At 37.0% G+C, this 24305-nt stretch overlaps 4 protein-coding genes across 5 annotated transcripts in view; 2 read left to right on the top strand and 2 right to left on the bottom strand.

The window, feature by feature from the left end:
• Window positions 1–6979, top strand: part of kcnb2b (potassium voltage-gated channel subfamily B member 2b) — an 85034-nt gene extending 78055 nt beyond the window's left edge. Inside the window, exon 3 of the mRNA XM_057323203.1 lies at window positions 1570–6979. Coding sequence (XP_057179186.1) covers window positions 1570–3465 — 1896 coding nt within the window. The 3' untranslated portion in view covers window positions 3466–6979. The remainder of the gene's footprint in view (window positions 1–1569) is intronic.
• Window positions 6980–7879: 900 nt separating this feature from the next.
• Window positions 7880–11194, top strand: terf1 (telomeric repeat binding factor (NIMA-interacting) 1). Its single transcript, XM_057322692.1, has 10 exons — window positions 7880–8094; window positions 8226–8327; window positions 8674–8801; window positions 8906–8992; window positions 9144–9287; window positions 9657–9769; window positions 9984–10022; window positions 10148–10242; window positions 10393–10463; window positions 10548–11194. The coding sequence occupies exons 1-10, from the start codon at window positions 7914–7916 to the stop codon at window positions 10704–10706; spliced, it is 1119 nt and encodes a 372-aa protein (XP_057178675.1). The 5' UTR covers window positions 7880–7913; the 3' UTR covers window positions 10707–11194.
• Window positions 11195–11204: 10 nt separating this feature from the next.
• On the bottom strand, window positions 11205–14228 carry LOC130547051 (somatomedin-B and thrombospondin type-1 domain-containing protein). 2 transcript variants are annotated; one of them, XM_057322694.1, is made up of 6 exons: window positions 14051–14069; window positions 13556–13966; window positions 12186–12380; window positions 11969–12044; window positions 11539–11715; window positions 11205–11333 (listed from the first exon to the last, which is right to left on the bottom strand). In XM_057322694.1, the coding sequence occupies exons 2-6, from the start codon at window positions 13776–13778 to the stop codon at window positions 11216–11218; spliced, it is 789 nt and encodes a 262-aa protein (XP_057178677.1). In that variant the 5' UTR covers window positions 13779–13966; window positions 14051–14069; the 3' UTR covers window positions 11205–11215. The 2 variants fall into 2 exon arrangements, with proteins under 2 accessions (XP_057178677.1, XP_057178676.1); XM_057322693.1 differs by having other exon boundaries at window positions 13556–14228.
• Window positions 14229–20347: 6119 nt separating this feature from the next.
• Window positions 20348–23691, bottom strand: si:ch211-171b20.3 (uncharacterized). The gene is made up of 6 exons (XM_057323380.1): window positions 23103–23691; window positions 22831–22979; window positions 21673–21844; window positions 21495–21590; window positions 21316–21365; window positions 20348–20900 (listed from the first exon to the last, which is right to left on the bottom strand). The coding sequence occupies exons 1-6, from the start codon at window positions 23105–23107 to the stop codon at window positions 20761–20763; spliced, it is 612 nt and encodes a 203-aa protein (XP_057179363.1). The 5' UTR covers window positions 23108–23691; the 3' UTR covers window positions 20348–20760.
• Between the last annotated feature and the right edge of the window lie 614 nt (window positions 23692–24305).

Below are 24305 nucleotides of genomic sequence, written 5' to 3'. Positions count from 1 at the left end.
TACATTTTCAACTTAGCAAAGTCTCATTGTCCACATGTGTGGACATCAAGTTTAGAGGCATAGTACATCTTTACTGTTGCAAAAATGTCAAATTTGCATGCCATATTAATCATACAACACTAGTATGCATAACGTAACAAGAAGCAACAATGACATTTTATTACATTTTTTACCTTTTGGATGTTTTTGCCTGACATAGCTGCCTTTATTTTTCAGATGTGTTCGCCGCCATCTTGACATTTTTATGTAAAGTGTTTTTCTCTTCTGACACCACCAGATGGCAGTGTAAAGGTCCATGTTTGTGAATAACATGTTCCAGTTACATAGAATTAATTATTATCGTGCACACAACCAAAAATGTGATGTCCACACATGTTAAGTATCAAGTACAAGGTTAAGTATCTTTCATTCGTATATCTTCACAATTTTGCAAAACATCTGAAGATGGAGAACATTAAAGCGGTATGTCAGGACCCATATCCATATGACGAAGTATATACAGTATGACTAAATCTCTCTTTCACCGGCTTACCAGACTATACATTAAATATAAAACACAATCTTTCTAAGAATAAAGAATTTGCGTTAACTATCTTCATGCAATAATGCTTCAGCCAGCTCTGGAAGGAAAAGCTGTGCCTGTAAATGGACATCAGTAAATGAATGAGTGGGTGGATCACACATAAAAGACCTTCTTGCCTGTACTCACAAACTGCAGGCAGAGAGCACTGTCTCTTCATTCATGTTCATGTTTGATATTCATACCTAATGCTTATTCATAGAGTCTCCCTTCAACACAGGTAATCAAAGGAAATGGGTTGCTATTTTTACCCTGTTTTATTTATGCCCTGATTTTTATGGTTTCCGGCCTCACACAGTGCACAAAGCGAAATGAATTTGAGGGTATACATGATGTCATATGTTTCAGATGTATGTTGTTTTGTCTGTGTATTAGTCATGTCATTGGAAACTACATTTATTTGTCAGTTAATCAATCTTGTAGTAATGCATTTTAATGACAAGTTTATTCATAAATGGAAAACAAAGCCAAAACTGAATGTGTCCTGTCAATTTACATGTGCATACAATACTAGTCATATTTAGTGACACGGTGTACAGCCTTTTCATGAAATATTTTTTTAATAAATTAGTTTTTCACAGTCTATGCCTTCATTCCTTATGTAAACAGGCATTTAGAAGAAACTCCAGAACATTTCCATAAATGCTTATTAAATCACTTCTTTTGATGATGTAATGGCTGATATCAAAACATATATCAGACTGCCTTTTACCTTAATAAGATTCTTGGCTCCAAGCTTATATAAATGAAAGACAAATAGATCCTTAAATAAAAAAATCAATTGTAATTGGAAAATTTAATAAAAATATGAAATTGAAAAATGAAATTGAAAAAAAGCTTAATACTTTTTATGTTATGGTTGTGTAAGAGACACAAACATTCTTTTATTCTTTTGTTCCAAGTTTTAAACTTTGAGGATTTCTTTGTTTCTTGCATAATGATCCAAAAACATAATAACTAATGTAATGTGTTCGTTCTTTCTCTTGCAGATACTGGCCATCATATCCATTCTCTTCATCATTCTTTCAACAATTGCACTCTCCCTCAACACCTTGCCCGAGCTGCAAGTCACAGACGAATTTGGCCAAGCCAATGACAACCCTCAACTCGCTCATGTTGAAGCCGTGTGTATCGCATGGTTTACAATGGAGTATCTCCTGCGCTTCCTGTCGTCGCCGAACAAGTGGAAATTCTTCAAAGGGCCACTAAATGTCATTGACTTGTTAGCTATACTACCCTACTACGTCACCATTTTCCTGACAGAATCAAACAAAAGTGTGCTGCAGTTCCAAAATGTGAGGAGGGTGGTGCAGATATTCCGTATCATGAGAATATTGAGGATTCTGAAACTGGCCAGACATTCGACCGGACTTCAGTCCCTTGGATTCACCCTCAGGCGCAGTTACAATGAACTTGGTTTACTCATATTGTTCTTGGCCATGGGAATTATGATATTCTCCAGCCTGGTGTTCTTTGCGGAGAAGGACGAGGATGCTACGAAATTTACCAGCATCCCGGCTTCGTTTTGGTGGGCTACGATTACCATGACAACAGTGGGCTATGGAGATATTTACCCACAGACTCTGCTTGGTAAAATAGTTGGTGGACTTTGCTGCATAGCTGGTGTGCTGGTCATTGCCTTACCCATCCCAATTATTGTGAACAACTTTTCGGAGTTCTACAAAGAGCAGAAACGACAGGAGAAAGCCATCAAGAGAAGAGAGGCCTTAGAACGAGCCAAGAGGAATGGCAGTATCATCTCTATGAATCTGAAGGATGCCTTCGCTCGGAGTATGGAGTTAATGGATGTCGTAGTGGACAAAAGCGACGATAAAGAGCCAATGGATAACCACCTCTCTCCGAGCAGATGGAATATTCCCAAACGCACGTCTTCGGATACCAGCCTGAGATCGTTCGACAAGAATTTTCCCGAAAGTGGCCCGCAAGACTCGCAGGAGTTTGTCCGAACGCCGAGTCCTCAGCATCTGAATGCTCAGAAACTGGAGGAAATGTATAACCAGATGACAAAGACGCAGTCTTTCTCTGATCTCAACACAACCGCCGCTCCGCAGATCGCGGAAAGCGAGGTGGAACTGGAGATGAAAGAAGTCCCATCCGCCACTGAAGGACAACCCAAGGAAAGAACCATCACTGATATGAGAAGTATATCAAGCGTTGACAGCTTTGCAAGCTGCACTGCTGAATTTGGACAGGGTGACAAGACGTCCACCCCTTCTTGCACAGAAGAACAGCTTCAGAAAAGGCAATCGAAAGCATGTTTTCATCTCGGCCAGCTGACACCTTCCGACACCTTCTGTCCGGATGACAACGAAGAGCCTACTGAAGAGAACTTCACAGAGGTGGTGGAGAACATCAAAAGCTCCATCCGTAGCACGAATCCAGTGAAAACAAAAGGCCTCAAAGTCAACTTCATCGAAACACCAGAGGATGCTCCTTTGACACCACCCCACACCTCTTCACCACAGGATATCAACAACAGTCTCGTGGAGGACGACTACCCTGAAGGAGAGTGCTCGCCACTTTGTTCAGATTCAGAGCCACCACCTAGTTTTCCAAACAAAGGTGTAGTTCTTTCTCCGAAGAGGCAAGCCGGTCAATACTATCCTCAAGAGACAGCACTGCTTCTTGGGGAACTGGAGGAACAGGAGTACCATGGGGACCTTATGGAAGTGGCTTCCGCGCTCATCTCCTCACCCAAACGCGCAGCACACAACGGCACTCAGGGTGTAGTCGGTGACAACGGCGAGGAGAAGCCGGACACCAACCAAAGTGAACACAAGGTAGAGAACCACATGTTTACGCCAGAGATCCATCTAATGCCAGGGGATGGCAACCTTTCACCGTCCTGTGAAACCGGGATGTGACTGTGGGTTATGAGAGAAGCTACGAACACACTGGAGAAGTGCACACGGATGCGGTCTGAAAGATATTTCTGCATGGCATGAAAAGTCCTTTGTTATTGTGTCATTGTCAATAGTAAAAATCAGACTGCGGTTCTCGCAGACGAAACCTGAGGATGCGGGTGCAAACAAGAGACTTGTTCAGAATGTATTTACCCAACGATGAGGACACGTTGACTTACCTGTACATTGTACCTTTTCACTTATTTTCTTTTATAGAGACGTACACAAACGTAGGGGGACAGATTTTCAAAAGCATGCATATTAACAAAGCCGTTTTATGGTGCTTAGTTTGCTGAGAGCACTCCACAGTAAATACAGAGACTACAGCAATGACAATGCACATAGCCACAGGGAGCATAGTAGATGTTTTTTTTTTGTTTGTTTGTTTTTATTTCGTTTTTAAGGAGGGGGTTCTCGTCAAAGACTGTGAAAAGTGAGCAAAGTAGCGACGTATTGAAACATATCACTCTCTGTGGAAATGCAATGTATACCTAATGCAGACGTGTTTTGTGTTACGGTTTAGCAATGGCCTATAATGTCACTAACATTTTCGTTTTTTTTTGTACTCCAATTAGCACCATTTATCAAACTCTTAGATTTAATGACCAGAGGTTTATTTATGATGATGGATTGCATCAGTTTTCTTGATATACAGAGTTACACATACGCCTGTAGTTGCCAAATACATCATGAAAATAGCAATCAAATTCTATAAAGTAGTTGTAAAAATGTGCTTCGCAAAAGACTATTATGTATCGCAAAAAGCGACGTCTGATGGAGTTTTCAGAAAAAAGCTTTAAAGGCCTGCTTTAAATTTATAAATAAGATATACAAAAGGTGTATATCTTAACTGATTTTTACATGCTCAAATATACAATAGCACAAAAAATAAAACAATTGCATATTTTAAATAGGAATTTGACTATCAGGTAAGTAGTTCTGGCCATTAATATTGACAACTATTGTTAATGTTTTTCCCTTCAAACTCATAAGTAACAGTCATATCAATACTACGTTACCTACAAAAAGGACCAAAATTCATAACATGTTTTACACAGTGAATTAACACAGAAAGCAACTCAGTGAATTAACACATTAAATCCTACAGTGGTGTAAATGGCACTACAGTTTTAAATTTCACATGAGTTGCTATACATATTTCACCATATCTGTATCATTTAGACGCCTGACCTTTTAGTCTGTCCTCAACAGAAACTCAATTTCGTTCTACTGAGTATTTGTGAATATTTATTTTAGATTCACATTTTCTGTGTTATCATCTGGACTAAAGCCTGTTTTTGGTTTCCTGTCACCAGAGAGAATACCTATTTTATGTTGCCTTTATTCCAAGATTGCTGGAAATATATGTATATTACTTGCTTGGGCATGGCAGATGACTGATTGTTCCAAAATGTACATTGTGTTTGAAGAAACCACACAATCTCAATAAGTTAATGAAGATCGCAAAAGACAGAAGAATGCAGAAGCTGATTCTCGCGGATACGCTACGGTGGAAAGTGCAATACAGCATACTGCAATCTATGCAGGCCAAGAATTGTGGCACTTTATTTACAGTCTAATGGATTTGTAAGTGTACAGGCAGAGACTACAATTGTATTTTTCAGATTATATATCTTTAATATTTGAAATATCAGTGTTACCACTCAAAGATTATTTGACATTTTGCAAAAATACCACATGACTACACAAGTCTTCAAATGAGATTCTCTTAACAAATTGGACCGTGAGGGTCTTTTATAAATGTACAAATAGGTTAATTTAACATATAAAAAATCAAACTCTTTAAATTATTCAGTGGGCTCATTAAACGTATTTTATGTTTATGAATTAATGCTGACGGTGGCTCTATTTTTTCTAAACCAAAATTGCGCACGACCACAATTTCCTGCCATATGGTGGTTGGAATGACGCGTGTCTGTTCGTAAGAATTTCTGGGAAGGCTACAAATCATTTGGCTTTGTTCATATAGAACTGTACAGAAAATTCTACTTTTTATAGGCGAAAAAAATCAGGTCTAAGTAATAGATATGCGTAATATTAAGTTCTCAGGTTTTCTACGACACTAATGTTCTGATATGGTGGATGTTCATGTTTTCTTTATTGAAAAAGCATCATCTTGTTTATTCTTGTTAATGTTTCTTAAAGCAAAATGTGTCATCACTTGCCTGTTTATGTTTTGACAGATTTATTCATAATGTTAACTCTGAAGTCATCTCACGTGTTTTTTATGCCATACAGAGAAAGCAGTGTCATCTATAAATTATATTTTGTAGTGGTGCGTGACTGCACTTCCTGTAGGCACCTTCGGCATGGTAGTGGATTTTTCATGATGTTAAAGCAGAAATTATTCTGTTGTTAGTATCTACACACATCAAGAACTGTTTAAGAACAGCAGGAGCAATAAACACAAGCAAGTTGACACATCATGAGTTGTTTGCATGTGTTTAGAAATACAGTTTCATGGCCCTGCTATAAATTATCAGTCAGGATCAGGCTCAGTTTGTTTCCTCAAAAACTGCACAAATACAATATTAACATTATAGGTCAATTAGGCACCTGTTGATCAAATCTAAAGACAGGGGCTTAAAATCACACATTAACAACTTCTTTTAAAAGGCACAATGTTCTTGCGTAACTATCCCACCAGGCAATCAATTGCTTTGTTATTTGTAGCATGTTGTCGTATGACTAGCATTTCTCTTGACGGGAGCCGTAACAGAGAGAACATTTGGGCCTGTATGACTTTGATCGATGGTATTATTTAATGCTAAAATAAACTGATGGACTGTGAGCGAGCATGTTTATCTTCCCATGATCATTTGTTATATGGCAAGCGTTTGATTTGATTTGATTTTGTTTGAAAGCGAGGTTTTATTTACCCAATAATGTGTCGTCCATGTGTCATGTTCTCTCATGCTACACTGAATTGTCTCCCTTGTTTTTTGCCTCTCTTTTTTTTTGATTGTTTAAACGATGTTATCTTGTATCTCCACGTCCGTAGACGCCTTTAATCCGCAGACAGTTTCTGCACATATCAGCATCTTTGAATGCATGTAGTAATCTGTACAATTATGTGATCACGGAACACACTTTGTCATGGTACATGTATGTCAACATTTCTGTAAAATAAACCGCGTTGTCTATGTTATGTCTACTAGCATATGCAGGATAACAAATAAATGTGTAAATAACTTACTTGTGTTCTTCATGTTTAGTTTTTATCGGAGCTGACATGCAGCTTGCAAAAAATGACAAGGTCACAATGTACATTTTGGACATGCGCGGGAGGCTAAAAGGCGAGTGTTGACAATGAAAAATTACATCTTTGGCAACTTGTTGCCCTTCAGAAATCTCCCACTTGTGGATGTGTTTCCTGTTGGGAATGAAGAAAACAATAGGCAGTAGACACATGAGTGATGTGTAATTGAACCTAATATCTTATGGGTTTTCGTTACTGTAGCCAAAGGCAGGAGCTGTTTTCTTGTTCAACAACTTTGTCAAAATTAATATAAAACTGGTGCCATATGACAAACACTCTCCCTGCATGCTGTATTGGGACCCCCGCTATTAAACATGCCCTGTCGATCACTTCTGTTCACAGTTATTCAATAGAGTTTCATCTAAACCGTAAACAAAGCGTCCAAAATGTAGTATTTATTCATCTAATCAAATATGGCAGGGCAATAAAAATAACTGTGTTCTTGTTTAATTACTTTGTACATACACAGAATCATCTACCTTTAGTATAAATTGGTTGGCATAAGTCTTAATAACCCTAATTACCACCAGCCTTTTACCAAAGTATAACAACATTTAGTTTGAATATATGAGTGAATGTCACAAACACAGACTTAGCGGTTCTTTAGTATAAAACATTTCATTGAAACGATGCAAGCCAACCAAATTTAATTCAACTGTACATCTGAAATCTTTTTCATAGCGTAAACGAGTGCGACACCTGGTGGTGAATTATATGCCACACAGTTTGAGAGTGAGGAGTAGGTATTGCAAAAAAATGTGCAATTTACATTGTTTACAAATACATTTTCTAGTAATTATAGAATGTTTTACTTTAACAGTTACTGTCGTGAATATAAAAGTACACTACATTATTAATGCACTATAGTTAATGCTACAGAATAGGCCTATTACAGTACACAATTACGTCTCATATGTAATGCTCGCACTATAAACACGAACAAAAAGTCCGAAAGGGAAAAATGTAATTGCACAGAAACGTGTCTAGTTAAATAAACACTTAAAAGGGATGTGTTGTTTACTCCACGCCTGCAGGTGTCGCTGCGTTTGGAGCGTGTCATAAACTCTCCGCGTCACCGTTGGCGCGGCGGGAAGTTCTAACGTACTGGTTCTACTGTCAACACAAACATATGAACATGGAGCAGAAGTCACATGATATGATCTCCAGCACTACAGATTTCCAAACAGATTTCCAAGCAGTGGACGGGGTTGTTCAGTCATGGATGATTGATTATTACTTTACCTCGCTGTGTCGGCTCTTTAGAGACAGATCTGCGGGGAAGTTTCGCAGGACTTTAAACATATTTCAGGGTAACGTGTTCCTAATTCACTAATCATCACTGCATTAAAATGTGCCATTTATTAATGGAAATTGCTATGCTAAAGTGCGGATTTAACTGTATTGTTTAAGCCATAGTGTGTGTTTATTGTCCCGTTTACAGCAACAGTGGATGAGCTTGAATCATGTTCTGCCAGTCGTGATCATTCATCTCAGAGAACCATCTGTTGTTTCCTTGCCAGAGTGGTGGACGGCGAAGAACTGAGTAACTTCACAATATTACTTTAAAAAAGATGTTTGTTTTAGTGAACTGATGTCAATATACAATGCACATTGTAAAACAATATAATGTTCATATGCCTTATCTTTCCATTCGCACTGCCCATGTGTTTTTGTTTCCCAGGGAGCACACAAGTTTGTAAAGAATTAACTTTAACTCCTTTTTGGATGAAATCTCTGGCTAATCAATAAATCTTATGTTAAAATATGAAAAACTATAATACAAAGTGGTAATTAATAACATGATGTACTTGGTGTATTCAGTTATTTACTGGTAACAGAATAGCCTGCTCGCTGTCACGTGTAAACAAAGATCATGTGATGTTTGACAGATGTCCACTATGAAAAGAATGATCAGGTCACCCCCTTGATGTCAGCGGTGCACGTTTGGGATTTATTGGAGGATTTAGTTTCTGATTCTACTTTACACACTAAGATCAGGAATCTACTGATTGTTCAGGTAATTGTGTTTGCGAATAGCAGTCGTTTCATATCGTAGATGAGTTCAATTAATAGATGTAAGGCGATGTGTGTTTTCTCCTGTTCATTTGTTTTGTGTTGTAGAGTGTTGCCGTGTGTGTAAGAAATGGGAATTCACAGATGGGGAAGGACACACTGCAGTGGCTGGAAGAAGAGACTCAGATACCAGAGGTGCGTTTTCACCTGTGCTGTTAAAAGGAAAAGTTAACCCCCCAAAATATCTTTTGTTTAGTCACTTTAATGTCATGTTTTGTTTAACATGTTTTTCATATAATACAGCATTTGACTGAAAGCTGCTTAGCTTTGGTGTCTGTCTTAATAGAAACTACATGGAAAGCTGACCAGCATTGTGAACAAGAAAGATGCATATGACCAACTTCTCATGAACTTAACTTACAATCAGCTCCTGGAGAAAATTGACATGTTCCTTGACTCTCAGGAGGATGCTTCTCATTTCTTACTTGAGGTATAAACCTTTTTATGTGAGAACTGCTTCACCTTACATAAATCTCAGATTTATTTTGATTTATCCTGAGTTTCTCCAAGCACTAATGGGCCGCATTGACATTGGTTTGAATGCGGTTACCATATATTGGGAGTTTGCCTAATGGTCCTTTAGAATTGTGGTGTTTTCCTGAGGGTATGGAAATGTAGCAATTAGCCGAGCACTCATTACTCAACAACCTATTAAGGGAAGAAAGATGATACGGAGTACTCAAGAGAAGTCAATAAGGGCTTTTTGCTTTCAAAGTGAGGTATTATTTGATGCCAACACATTGAATTTTCAGACAGTGTGATGAGAAGATAAACTAACTTCTCTTTAATTTTGTTTTAGGCAGCATTAAAAGTGGTTCAGGCACGTCAAGAAAGATCGGATCAAGCTTCATGTGAACAGGACGGTGGCAAGAAGGCGTTGTCCAGCCCGGAGTCAACAAACGATTCAAAAGAGTAATATCTTTCTCGCCTCGTAGTATTTATAAAGTAATAAAATAAAATGAATTTATATTAAAACAATAAATAACATTTCGTTCTGGTCATGTTACATAAATGAACTTTTTAAAAGTAAAATGTAGAGCTGTATTGTGCAATAGTGTGTTTACTGTGAATCATTTCAATTGAAAGTTTTCACGTGTTGGGGATTTCTGTTGGTCATTACATACAGGAATGACGGCCAAGTGGACCCTTTGGTGGTAAATAACAGGTGAGAACCTTCAGGTTATTTAAACATAAACAGGACTCTGTAATGATCAACACCTAACAGTTCTCAAATGGAGTTGTCTTTTATTTATACAAAAATAATTGTGCATTCGATCTAAAATTTTGCAGGCATAAAAAGAAACTTTTGTCAAAACAAGTTGGCCCATGGAAACCCGAAACAGCAAAGAAAAAACAAAGAATGCTCAGGAGAAGCTCTGTTTGTGGTAAGTACTCTGATTTGTGAACTGTTTTTCGTCTGCTGCAGTATATACAGAATCATTTTGATGTAATATCTGATGTTAATTCTAAAAAGGCTCATTGATCGATCTTAACAACTTTAAATCTGTAAACATGAAAAGCTGTTTTTTTAACAGAGGTTACCCAGAGGAGTAGTGTTCCTTCAGTATTAGAAAGTAATATTAGTACAACAAGCCGAAGCAGGAGGGTGAGTAACCATGTAATATTTATAAATATGTGTAATGTAGCATTTTGCGCTTACTAAACCACATCAACGATTCGTCTCTCGCAGAAATGGACTTCAGAAGAAGATAAGAAGCTTAAAGCAGGTGTGAGGCAGTATGGGGTGGGGAAATGGGCCTCAATTCTGATTGAATTTGATTTCGAGAATCGTACCAGTGTCATGCTAAAGGACAGGTGGAGAACGATGAAGAAACACAACATGGTCTAAGTTTCCGAGGACTTGTTTGAATTTTTCCTGTGTTTCTTTTTAATTTTTCAAGTTTTATTTTTTTAAGTACCTTTGGAGTTATTGCTTGAAAGTTGTCATAATTAGCAAGCAGTGCGGTTTATGTAAATGTATTGAGTGGAACATGTATATGCATGGTCATGTTTATAAGGCCTTTTTCCCCCACAGAATTTTACTTATGCTTTATTTTGAGAGAAAAACTAAAGTACAGCGGCATCACATTTTGCCCATTTATTTGTTGTAAATAAACTAAGAGCAAATTGCAGTCTGATTTGTTTTTGAATGATAAATATTTGTCCACTAGAGGGCGTATGTAAGAAAAAGTGATCTATGTTTTGCCTTTAAATTTTGTGAAGATATTTGTCAGAAAAACGTGTTCATTTAAAGCAACAAAGCTGTTCAGACATAAAGGTTTTGAAAAAATGTTTTCTGACATATTGTTCCTATGAGGATTTGTTTAGTAAAACACCTGTTGTCGAAGGATTTTGGGTTTAAATGAAAATGAAGCTGTGTACTAGTGGACAGGAGCAATGCTCTAGTCTCTGGACTTTTCTCCATGTTCCTCTGCAGCGAGGACTTCCTACTGCCTGCCAGTGTAGAAGCTCATTCCTGTCAAGAACAGAAGAGCATTAGCTACAAAACTGTGTAGTTGTGGGTGTTTCTTCAACTGTGGGTTAAATAAATCCTTAGAAAATGTTTCATGGCTTTTTTGTTTCACCATGAAAACGACCGTGACCTTACTATGAACTCAGTATAATGTGTGTTTGTCAAGGTATCTAAACAACACTGTGACTGTATGGTTACACTACAGTACCTCTCAGCTAGGGTACCATCTCCTTGGCAACTCCGGCTGTGGTTGCTCATGGCTGGAGGTTGGCAAGCCACACAGATGGTGTAACCTTCCCGTAAGTACTGCATCCAGCGAGTATAGGGTCTGTTTTCTACCATACACTGTGGTGTGAGAGACTCCAGCTTGAATTCCATACAGAATCTGTGAAATAGGCGATGTTGTGTTTAACTGCTTTCATGTAGAATATGAATTTATAGTCTTTATAAAAAGTGTGGAGGTGAATAAAAGGGTGTTTTACTTTGCAGGTCAAAATTAAACTGTTCATTGATAAAATAGGATAGGTTTGTGGTTTTGAGTAATGAACAATTCATTGGATTGAATAAACAGCCTTCTCATCACAAATGCTCATCGTGAACAGTGTCTTTGTGTTTGTTTAAGCTGTGGTGATACGTACCCAGGGTTCACCGGGGCCCCATACAAATCGTGTGTTCTGTCTTTGCTGTACTCCATTGTGGTTATGAATGCTGTTCCTGGAATTAATCCAACAGAATTAATGCACCTGTACAGCTAAATTATCAACTCTGAACAGGTTTACGATCCACTAAAGCTCATTTCCAGTTCACATTCAGAATGTATTATGAGCTAAGCGCTGTATTGCGTTCATACTGCACCTTGTGTCTGAGCACAGAAGCCGCCCTGATGGTCCTGATACTCCATGCAGCCTGCCTGTTCTTCCAGCATTGGACAGACCTGATCACTGTTGTGGGGTTTCATCTGAATGCTGCGCCTCCGAGCACGGAATGAGGGCTGGCATGGCTGGGCACATCCGCTCCAGTGACTCCACTCGCTCATGACACAAGGCTGGGCTAAACACAGCAGAATAGTCTTGGTTAACTTAATTTTTGAAGTGTAATCAAATATTCTATAAGTCATTTCAACGTGCTGTTTTAGATTTTGACTAGTTAAGAAGAAGCATGTTGAGTTCATGTTAAATATATGTTGCCATTCATTTTTACACATGTATCACTTTTTTATTTTACAGTACCATACAGTTTACATAGGGTCAACATCTTGATTTCCTGTAGATAAAGATACCTTGAAAAAATATCTATTTCCTAAAGAAATCACCATAAGACTACCTCAGAAAATGTATCTTCATTGCAGTAAGTATTTTAGTCCTATGCTGTCACGTTGGTTTATATGTTTTAGCCATAAATGTTACTGAATGTATTATTTTGTTTATTAGTTTGTTTAATTTCTAACAGCCATTTTTACTTTATATTCTTTAGAAAGGGTGCTACAATTAATTCCTTTCCCCAAAGAACCTTTTCTCAAAGAACCATTTCGGTAACACTTTACAATATGGTTGTGTATGTTTCATAATTCAAATAGTTCACCTTCAAAATGACAATTCTGTCATCATGTTCTCACCATGTTGTAATTTCAAACCTGAATGAATTTCTTCTGCAAAACACAAAAGAAGTTTTGAAAAATGTTGGAAACCAAAAACCTTTAGTCCCCATTGACTTCTATTGTATGGACACAAAACCAATCCAAGGCAATGGGGACCAACGGTTTTCTGTTACCAACATTTTTCACCTTTCTTATTGAAGGTGAACTTTTCCTTTAATGCATTAACTAACACAAACTAACAATGAACAATACTTCTACAGTATTTATTAAGTAAATGTTAATTTCATTAACTAAGCCTTTTTAAATCAAACGTTGTAACTGTAAATAGTAGTTAACACACCATGAACTAACATGAATAATTGTATTGACATTAACATTAACAAGGATTAATACATGCTGAAAAACGATATTGCTCATTGTTAATTAATTTATAACGTTAACAAATACTATTCTATTTCTTTAATTTATATGTATTTCTTTCGTTTATAATCTAAGGAATTTTTTCCATTACAAAGAATGGTTCTTATGTTAATTGTTCTTTATAGAACCATTCAGCCAAAATGGTTCTTCCATGGCATCGTGAAACACCTTTTTTTTAATAGCGCAACATGTTGGCAATATGGCTTACCAGGGCACGCTGTTGGGTAGTCAAAGCAGCAGTCTTTCGTTTTGACACACCTCTCATCACAATAGCACGTCCCGTAGGCTCGGTCCATCCTCCAGTCTGTAGTAAAACAGGTGCGATCTGTTCCTTGACAACACCTTCCTGAGCACCCCCCTTCAGCAAAGTGGTTTATCCCAAATAAAAGGGCCACAAACAGCCAGGCATTCTGCTCCACTAACAACCCCATGATGGCCCAAAAATGAACAAAGAAGCCGTAACCCTACTACTCTAAAATGGAAGAGACAGCAATATGTTCTCCTTGCAGCGTTTGGGTCCTCTTACACACAGCAGCGAGGCTCTCATTCCTAGATAGGAAATAAACGAGTCACAGGTAGGTGAAGTTGTTCCTGGAGGAATCCTAGTGACCTGGAATACCTGTGGCCGCACGGAGAAACACATTTACAGAGAGCTCACACTGTAAGAAGAATTGAATGTCCAATCCAGATCTATAAAGCTCACCTACTGTCTCTGTCCTCACTACAGTACACAAGGCACAAAGTGAGCGACAGAGAAGAAAAAAGAGGTGGGGAGATGTTGTTTGAGTGAAGGGTGTGTGTGAGATTTCTCTCTCTCTCTCTCTGTCGCTCTTTTGGCTGCCGTGCCCTGGCGTGCCACATCAGACTGATCGCGGATCAGTGCCCAGACTGTTTTCACTGGACAACAGAAGCTTGTACAGCAGAGAAACCGTAGGAGGAATGTGAACATTTGGCCCCGCTCCAGTTTAAAGAGCCTGGGGCCACGCACAGCAATGTTAGATGTCACCATGCATTTCATGTTTCAGTTATTGTTTTATCAAAGACAACTTTTTGGCTGTTGTGGATTGTTTGGGGTTGTTTATTTGCTGTGGTATGTCTGCTTCATTTCCTCTTTAGAGAATTAGGTTGTTGAATCTAATCACAGCGGTGCCATAATTGAATCAGAAGCAGGATTCGCGTGTTGTTTATTTACGACACAATGACACAAGGTTCAAACATAGTCCAATAAAGCAGTAAAACGGAACATTGAACATATCCAGAACTGTATAAACACATCTTATCTTATCTGTTTACTAGTCATAGAAACCTAGAACTTGTCAGATCCATAACTCTATATACCAAAGTAAGATACACAAATGGAAATCACAAAGCTCAGAACATTCAAAGTCTGTTGACAAAGAAAATCAATAAAACTGATATTAATCAGTATATTAGTTACCATGAAAATTTAGCATCAATGCTATTGTGAAAAGACTGAATGAAGCTCAGGGCTTCTTGTTTAAGCAACACTCACGTACACTTTTCCAGGATGTTGTGGGTGGTTGTAGTTGCTAATGGTGACTATCTGGTAGCAGAGCGTAGCACATCCAAACACAAACAAATAAATAATATTAAAAAATAATATGCAATGTAGAATGGCTGTTTTTTGTTACACTTGACTGAAACTGCACCCTTCACATCAGGGAACACTGACTTATAATGACGGGAACGAAGACCTGCTCACGCACAGAGAACAGGATCAAGGGAATGATGGGATATTCATGAGAATTAATCCATAGGAGATTTGTTACGACTGTCTGCATGTCATTCCTTTGATTTTTCACTTCAACAAGAAAAGCTAAGTTAAGCAAGAGTAACAGTAGAAACAGTATAAGAACGAGATAGATCACTTGTAGAAAAATGAATAAGAAAATCAGGCAGTTATACAGTAGGTATTGAAATACTGACTTTCAATTAAATCACTTTTGAAATGTCTGAGATCAAACTATTCTTGTCAGATTTTATTACTGTTTAGAAATGTTGTCTTATTCCAAGTCCATTAAGTTAACAGACATTATGCTATTATCATATTTTCAGTGAAGTGAACTGACTGTTGCATTAAAGAGACTCAAATTCTTTTAAAACCTTGTTGTGACCTGTTGATATACAAGAAAAAAACCGAATGATGTACATATTTTGTCAAGTCTATATGCAATCAGACTTCATCTGTTTTTTGTTTGTAATGCAAACATAACATGCAGTAAACAAATAAAGTCTTTCAATGTTCATTGTTTAAAGGAACAGTTCACCCCAAAATGAAAAGTTGTTCCAAATCTGCATAAATGTCTTTGTTCTGATGAACACAAAGAAAGATATTTGGAAGAATGCTTATAACCAAACAGGGTTTGGACCCCATTGACTACCATAGTAGGAAAAATTGCTTTATACATTTCTTTGTTCCATTGAACAAAAAAGAAGATATTTTAAAGAATGTATAAGCAAACAGTTCTGGGGCACCTTTTGAAATTTTCCCTACTATGGTAGTCAATGGTGGTGAAGAACTGTTTGGTTACAAGCATTCTTCCACATATCTTTCTCTGTGTTCATCAGAACAAAAAAAGAACATTTTTTGGGGGGGTGAACTGTCCCTTTAAGATGTTGGTCTGTTGTTAACTCATTGACGGTGTGTGTTGTATATCATAAACGTTCATTTTTAATCAAACATTTTTGCATTGTGTATGTTTCATTATAAGATGCATTGCGTGTGTGTTTAAGAGTGTTTACTCGCTACTGTGTATAACTGAAGGAGAGTTATGTGGGGTCATGTCAATGTTATGCATACCACAGGACCATGAGAAGACTGGCATGGATGCAGACAGCCAATGTGGTTACCAACCATTGCAAGTAAACACAAATTCAAACAATTCATGTTCCATTGGTGGAGTTGAATGTGCATCAATATAGTAGGCCTACTAGCAACATTTAGGAACATTCCTTATCACATTTATGGGACACCAAAGCAACAAAGTCTGATGAATGTATTAGTTTTGTACAACAACTGTACATGTCTTTATTTAGTGATGTCGTACCAAATGAGCCTTTGTACGATTTCTGTATTACTGCACTGTATTTTCTTTATACTTGTTTTAGAGCATTTTTTCCCGAATTGTCAATTGGGTGACACTAGGGCTGTGCGATTTGGGGAAAGATGTAATTGCGATATTTTTGACAGACATTGCGATTGCGATTTGATTTGCGATTTTTACTTTTCTAATTCAAGCTTCAGCTCAATATTGTTGTGTGGAGCACAGTTACCCTGCTGAAAGAAAACAACAAAAAAACTTTACAGAAATTCTAATTGTTTCCATTAAAACCATTACAAAATTCATTTTTGTAGTGTGTTTTGCGCATTATTCAAATAGGGCTTACTGTTGTTCAATTGGTTCCCAACTTCCAGATTACATCACACCAATAGAATCCAAATACCAGTGTACACTATTATAGTTTCCATTAAAACAAATACAACTCCCATTGTAACCCTTAAATCCATAACATTTTCTATTGTGTTAGTGAATTATTAAAATAGTTCATAGGTTACATAGGCTGATTTATAATTTTTTTAAGTATGTGGGATTTTTTAAAACAAGTAGAAAATGTGCTGAATGTTTAATTTCATCCAAGTGAAATTAGCAAAACAGTTAGATAGAATTTACATTTGTTTGAAACGCGGAGATAGGCGTGAGTTGACACAGGGTGCGCGTGTGCGTCAAGCCTCGTCCATATTGCCAGATGCCCGTGTGGAGCCGGTCTCAAGTACTATAAACGTCATTACGAAACAGGCTGTGTGTGCGCGTCAAGTTTAAACGGCTCGTCCGCGAGACGCACAACGCGGGGCAGAGACGCGCGAGTATGACACAGGCTGTGTGTGCGGTCTTCTGTATTGGACGGTTCTTTAGTATTTATTTGCCTAATATGATCGATCTGACTCTGCAGATGCCATAATAACACACACTGTCTCTCTCCTGCCTTCTGTTTGTTTGTTTTTTTTCATGTCGGACGTTACGCAGTTGGCTAGGGCAGTGCTGATTAGGCATAACGGGGGTGCGCTCACTCAGTTGGTTAGCAAGAATGCTACTCGAAGCGGGTTTGGAACAGACGCGTTTCCTGTTTTTCACATCGCTTCCACATCGCAGCCTCTTGCTATTAGCAAATCGCAACGTCTCACATCGCGATTGCGATTCGATTTCGATTAATCGTTCAGCCCTAGGTGACACCCTTTTCCGTTTGTCCAACAGGTGTGTTCTCACTGTTTGCTCTCTTGTCAACGGAGAGATCAAAGAGTGTGTGTCTACCTGATATTTGTCTTGGTTATCTCAACCAGAATGCGCATATTGAGAGTGTCCATATAAAACATGAGGCATGGTGGCATACGTTACATATGACAGGCAGAACATGCGTGAGGGTATAACGTTTTATTTTGTCTACCACAAAAAAATATTTGTTTTTCTTCACTTTAAGAGAGATTCGAAAGATAAACCAAACCCTCGTCTCATAGATATTCGCCTAAGATTCAATATAGTCAATAAGATCATCTAAATGAATGCATTTGTTGTCAGGTTGTCTAATGCATGATATATGAATTCAAGCTTTTAGTGGCTTTGTATCTTTTTTCATTATTTGGCTTTAAGGAAGGGCACAGACAACTACACCTTTCTTGTAATACGTTTTTCTTGAAAGGAATGCTGATGTAATGCAGTCATGAAGTGTAACACATTAACAGAAATAACTGTAGCCTACATAAATGTACAATGTACCTCTGGTTTAAATTAATCTATAAAATGTTCATATTTTACCAAACCACATAAAACACCCCAGTGTTGAGCATTCCCCTGCCATTTTATTTTACTCACTTATCAGATAAAAAAGTAACTAAGAGGTTTTTGTCTGATATGGCACATATTGATGTCACATGATCTCAAAGTCACTCTTTGAACTGGACCTCTGTTATTCAGTCTAACTGTTCTATTGAGCTCTCTTAAAACTCTTGCCAAAATCTGGGCCTTTTGATTTGCGGATTTGGCTGTGTGTAGTTTTGGCTTGGGCACTGTTCTCAGATTCATGAAGATGAAGATTGCACACGGTCACCTCTCTGTAAGCAACTTACTGAAGTATATCATTAACATAAACATGACATTCTTTCTAGTAAATAGTAAGTTTATGCCACGAGGGCTAATGGTCTGGAAATTATGTATTTTGTATTAGAGGTGCAGATAAATATTTCTGAAATGTTTTAATTAGCTAGAAAAGCAGTGATTCTCTAAGACTATAGGCTTAAATTAAAGAGGTCTAAGAAACGGACTACATGAGTCAGACTGGTTTGGGGTGCATTAAAATGAGCTGAGCTGAAATGATAAACCTCTTGTGGGCGGGTCTGTGGCAGTCTTTTATTAAAGGACTCTTTGTTTACTGTTTGTAATTGTTCCAGGTCAATTTGATTGACTAAAGTTGAAAGCCAGGAAAGTCAATGATAAAACAGGACATTAGGAGAACCTGAGCAGCTCTTGAATTTTCAGACAGTAAAAGGGATCCGCTAGAGTCTTTTTTAGCAATTTAAGTGCACATATAAAAAATTTTTTCAATTGTTTATATTGCTGTTGATCTGCTGATCGTTGCTTTCATAAATGATTTTGTCAGTGAAAAGGATGCAGACTTTTTGCATTTGCTGTTAGAGAGTGGTTGACAGGGAATTTGAGTGTTGCAATATTACCTGCAGTCCGGTACTGTTTAGCGTGTTGACAAAATGTTTATATGCTCTCCTACTTGTATGTCGCTTTGGATAAAAGCGTCTGCCAAATGAATAAATTTATATGTGAATTCACAACTGAAATGCACTCATACATCTGCAAAAGGTACTGTTTGTAAACTTATCAGTTTCTATGCTACTAATATTTGCTTTTTTGTGTCTTAATTTGTATTTCAATACAATTTAGCAATTTATAATACAATTTAACCCAAATTTATTATAACATGGCATCATTTCATTTTAGTATAATAATCACTGGAAGTATAATGTGTTTATAAGCAGAAGATATATTACATATTCTGGTTAATTTTATTATTATATTGATGTTTTTGTTTACAACCACTCACACAGTATATATTTTTAAATAAAAAAACATTTTGGTAGCTCTGGTCAGAACATAAAATATAAAATCACTGAAGCTGTATTTTTTTTTTTTTTTTTTTAATTTTATTTTAATGTATTTTTTTAATTAAAAATGAAAATTCTGTTATCGTTTGCTCACTTTCGAGTTGTTCCAAATCTGTATAAATTCCTTTGTTCTGATGAACACAGAGAAAGATATTTGGAAGAATGCTTATAACCAGACATATTTTGCCCCCCATTGTAAAAATACAATGGTAGTCTAAAGTGCCCCAGAACTGTTGGTCCTGTCCTACATTCTTCAAAATGTCTTCTTTTGTGCTCAACAGAACAAAAAAAATGAAAAAGTAATTTTTCCGACTATATGGTAGTCATTGGGGGGCAAAATCTGTCTAGTTATAAGCATTCTTCCAAATATCTTTCTCTGTGTTCACCAGAACAAAGACATTTATTTGGAACAACACGAAGGTGAGTAAATGAAGACAGAATTTTCATTTTTGTGTAAAGTATCCCTTTAAGGTAGTTTTATAGGCATAAATTCATCATTTTGAATGTTTAATATCTTTAAGATCCTGTGAATTTGTGAATTTATGTTCTTATAACCAAAACAGTACCTTTATTTTAAACATTTAAAATTCATTTTATAAATACATATAAATGTGTACATTTTTTTATTTATATCCTAATGACCTGACAAAATATGGAAAAATCCCTGGCAATGCAATTTCTTTCTTAGAAAAAATATGTATCTAATACTAGCAGAGCATCATTGTAATCAACTGTAATATGCACAGGGTGGATCTTCTGTAAGCACCAGCGGAGGGCAGACGTTTGATAATCTGATACTTTTTTATTGTTTTGCATAATGTACTACTGTATCTGTAGTAGACATATATAAAAAAGTACACAATCTTTGAAAATAAACACTTCCTTTCAATCTTCCCAATAGCGATATGTTTCCAATATAACCCATTTTCAATACTTCTTTTGTTTTTCTATTAACATATCACATAAATGCATTATCACTGTAATTCAAGGCAGTTATTCATGGAAAATACGCATCTTCAGGTAAATTTGGTTTAAAATCAAACACTTTCAGCTAGTTACACCAAAAATGTAACATATTCATTCATAATGCATGTAGCTACAGCCTATCTCTGGTGTATTTACACTGATTTATTCATCAGCTGTTTAACCCTAATTTAATTTCCACAACCTTGGCACGGTTCTTAATTCAGCTGCGTGCTTCCTCTTTGGTTAACAAACTCTAATTAAGAGTCCTGCCTATTGATCTTTTTGAGTTTCCTAATTTTCTCCTGCCGGACGGTTTCCGCCTCCAGGGAGGAGATCTCCGTCATCCTCTGAACAAAATTGGATGTGGCACCCAGGAGCGGATCAGGGTAGGAGTGAACTGAAAAACAATTATGGGCCCACAGGCTGGTTAGACTAGAGCATAGTTTGCTTAGGTTTACACTTAACAGTCTGCTCACCTTATCCAAAAGACAGGTGTTGTCTATAACAGGAGTCTGGTGAGGTGTGTGTTTGCTTATGTGTATATAGGGGTTGGATTTAGTCGCTACTAAGTAATGTTTGTGGGTGTTACATTAAATCCACAAGTACAGTACATGTGAAATGTATCAATGACTTGAGGTGAGGGGTCTCACCCGTTAAACACTAAGCAAACACTTAACAAGCTAAGCTAAGTTTACCAAGCTAAGGACACTTAACATAAATAAGCTTTTAACAACAGCCCATTTAGAAGGTTTAACTTGGTAGATGACAATAAATCAGTTAATCTGTGTGAACAAAAATGATAAAATGCTTACATTTGTTTTTAGCATCAACACGATTACGCGCCTTGTTTTTCACCCTTGACCTAAAATAAACATAAATAGAAAGAGTCTACCATCAGTATGCAACAAAGAACATACAGTACATATAAAGTAAATACACATATAAGGACATTTTTGTTCTGCAGTTTTAGTTAATAAAATGCTGCTCTTACCTGTTTTTATAGTTTTGAGATAGACAGAGCCCCTCACCGACAGACGGGGTGGTAGCTGGTAACAGGACTGACGGAAATGAGGTGAGATAATCAGCCCTGGAGTTATGCAGAAAATATTAATCACTGAATATATTGAAAACTGTAGTATTGCAGTAATATAGAATTTTGATAAACTCACCCAAAAACAAGAGGTTTTGGGTTGCCCAAGGAAAATTCTTTGCGGTGGGCAAATCTGGTAAAATTGTGAGACCGATAAACATGGAACTCTGGATAAGGTAAAAGCATTGAGGAGTTTTGTTTGATAAGAACATCATCTTGTTGAGATGTTGAGATGATCCTGTTAGATGAAGCTGAGAAGTTGTAAGCAGCAGACATCACAAAGTTAAAAGAGACATGAAAAAATGGTCACATAACCACTTTGATAAAAAAATAGAAAAAAGACTAACAATGAAGATAAATCTCTCTTATGCTATAGTAAATATTAATATTAATATATATATATATATATATATATATATACTGTATATATGTGTGTGTGTGTGTGTATAATATAATATTTTATTTTTATTAAAGGGGTCATATGACACGGCTAAAATGATTATTATCGTTTGTTTTAGATGTAATGCACGATTTAAGGTTCAAAAACGCTGTATTTTCCACATACCGTGCATGTTTGTATCAGGAGAAACGGGGCGGAGAAACTTCGCGCGTCTAAAACTAGTTTCGAGTACGAGACTTTTCTATCGACACGATACTAACCGGTCAAGTGGTCACGGTAGTGATTGGTCGAATACTGCAAGCGTGTGACGGAAATGTGACGCCTCTTACCATATTTGGAACATCAGGTTCCAAAGCAATTGTACTGACAGGTACGCCCACCTTACTGGCGTATACATTTGGTTGGTCTTAGTCAAATCATACCACGAACTGATGTAGATTTGTTGGGGTGTTGTTACACGAGGTGTTTCAGGCAGGTCTGGGTGAGCATTCTCTTTTAGATAGAATGCATCTTTTGCTCCGACACTTTAATTTTTGCAATTTTACGTGTCTAATACATGCATGGGCAACTTATAACACACCAAAGACACAGAAAAACACGTGTTCGCGCCATATTACCCCTTTAAGATTTTTGCAGTCATACCATAGCACAAATGTACAGTACATTCATCAACTACCAATACAAATAATAATGACATTATACAGTATACAATTTCAAGAATAGTTAAAATAATATCTAATAAATGGAAAGAGGGTGCAATACATCCAATATCGTTTGTGATGTAGACTCAAAGGCAAGGGTAGTGAATATCTATTAATTGGAAAGAAGGTTCAATACCTCCAAAAGCACTTGGGATGTAGACTCCATTTCTCCATCTTTCATCAAACAAAAAATGCCGACCAGAAGTATCATTATCAAACACATTGTTGTCTAAGGTACAGTTGGTCATTGCTGAACTGTCTTTGGCTAAAAGTGGAAGGAAAGGCCTGTGTGGTTGAAATGACCAAAACACAAGAAAGTTATAATTTATTAAATGTATAGATTACAGATTCAATCCAATGTCATTTATATTGATGTCCTCAAAGCACGTGTCTCTTTATGTTACTCACCCCATAGAGCTGACATTGTGTGACTTTACATTATTGGAATCTAAAAATGTAATAGACAAAAAATGGAAAGTTTAATCACGTCAGCAAGACTGTATGGAAACGGGCTGCATCATGGGTGTTTATTGTGAAATTTAGTGTCACGCTTTAAACATAAAACATCACTCACGACTCGGGCTGTTTGAGTATTTCAGTCCAGATGAAAAAACATTGCATTTACCGTGCGTGTTACCGCCGGACCCCGGAGAAGTCGAGGAGTCCTTAGGTTGACTGGCTCGCCCGCCTTTAATGTTTTGTATTAATAAAGGAACTTTGACTGGCAGTGACGTCAGCTCAGGTCTAACGGCGCTGGCAAAAGGTTTCATCGCTCAACCTCAAGACCAAAGGCTACCCTCATTTATTTATGTCCATTTGAGGAGCGTAACATTAGTAATAATAACGGCCATTATCATGATTTTAATGTCTGCGACCGGTAAACAAAACAGAAATAAACAGCAAACAGAAAAAATGGAAGCTGTCCGTGGACGTTGCCATAGTTGCTGTTACCAGCAGCACGTGATACAACAGTTTTAATTACCTAAATATAACACGATTTGGGGGGTTTCTATGTATTATTACAAACTGAAACATGTCAAATGTTGTTATAAATACTTGCAATGTTATGTTATAAATTATAAATTATGTTTATAAATTGTTATAAAAACTCGATTAAACAAGTAGGCTACTGTAATACTGTAGCACGACACACTTCTCGAGTCCGATCACAAAATACATGTGTAATGAGAGAATAACTCCACGAGATGGCGACGTTGTACAGACATTTTGTAGCTCTTTTCCGTGAATAACTTTGCCTTGAGGTTTATTCATCAAGTCATTCATGACATGTAGCGTGTGATTGAACAGATGCTATAATGGGCTAACGGCAAACTAAAGCTCTAATATGCATGAAAAATAAATAAGAGTCTGCAGCCCATTCATTTGTAATGAAGACAAAAGCTTTAAGGAAATATTTAAGATGTCTTTAAGTTTATCTGTAATTGCAAATTTCTGCTGAGCTACTAGTTGAGTTGCTTCATTACAGATATCTTCATTGTATTATTGTATGTTTTGGAATCCGAAAATATAATAGTGATGGATAGCACATCTATTTTAACAAATAACAATTCTCCCGTCATCAATAATGAAAACACAGCTTCTCAAACGCTT

Source organism: Triplophysa rosa, linkage group LG23, assembly GCF_024868665.1.
Source record: "Triplophysa rosa linkage group LG23, Trosa_1v2, whole genome shotgun sequence".
Taxonomy (NCBI): domain Eukaryota; kingdom Metazoa; phylum Chordata; class Actinopteri; order Cypriniformes; family Nemacheilidae; genus Triplophysa; species Triplophysa rosa.
This window is presented reverse-complemented; position numbering and strand designations above follow the sequence as displayed.

Bases quoted from the DNA above. Each gene is read 5' to 3' on its own strand.
- si:ch211-171b20.3 (XM_057323380.1), bottom strand. The intron at 21,845-22,830 runs GTATTGAACCTT...ACAACTTCTCAG, and splicing joins CATCCCAAGTGCTTTTGGAG to CTTCATCTAACAGGATCATC. The intron at 21,591-21,672 runs GTGAGTTTATCA...GCATAACTCCAG, and splicing joins CCAAAACCTCTTGTTTTTGG to GGCTGATTATCTCACCTCAT.
- terf1 (XM_057322692.1), top strand. From the start codon at position 7,914: ATGAACATGGAGCAGAAGTCACATGATATGATCTCCAGCACTACAGAT. The intron at 8,802-8,905 runs GTAATTGTGTTT...TTTGTGTTGTAG, and splicing joins GGAATCTACTGATTGTTCAG to AGTGTTGCCGTGTGTGTAAG. The intron at 10,464-10,547 runs GTGAGTAACCAT...CGTCTCTCGCAG, and splicing joins CAACAAGCCGAAGCAGGAGG to AAATGGACTTCAGAAGAAGA.
- LOC130547051 (XM_057322693.1), bottom strand. From the start codon at position 13,778: ATGGGGTTGTTAGTGGAGCAGAATGCCTGGCTGTTTGTGGCCCTTTTA. The intron at 12,045-12,185 runs GTGCAGTATGAA...GATTAATTCCAG, and splicing joins CTTCTGTGCTCAGACACAAG to GAACAGCATTCATAACCACA. The intron at 11,334-11,538 runs GTACTGTAGTGT...TGTTCTTGACAG, and splicing joins GATGGTACCCTAGCTGAGAG to GAATGAGCTTCTACACTGGC.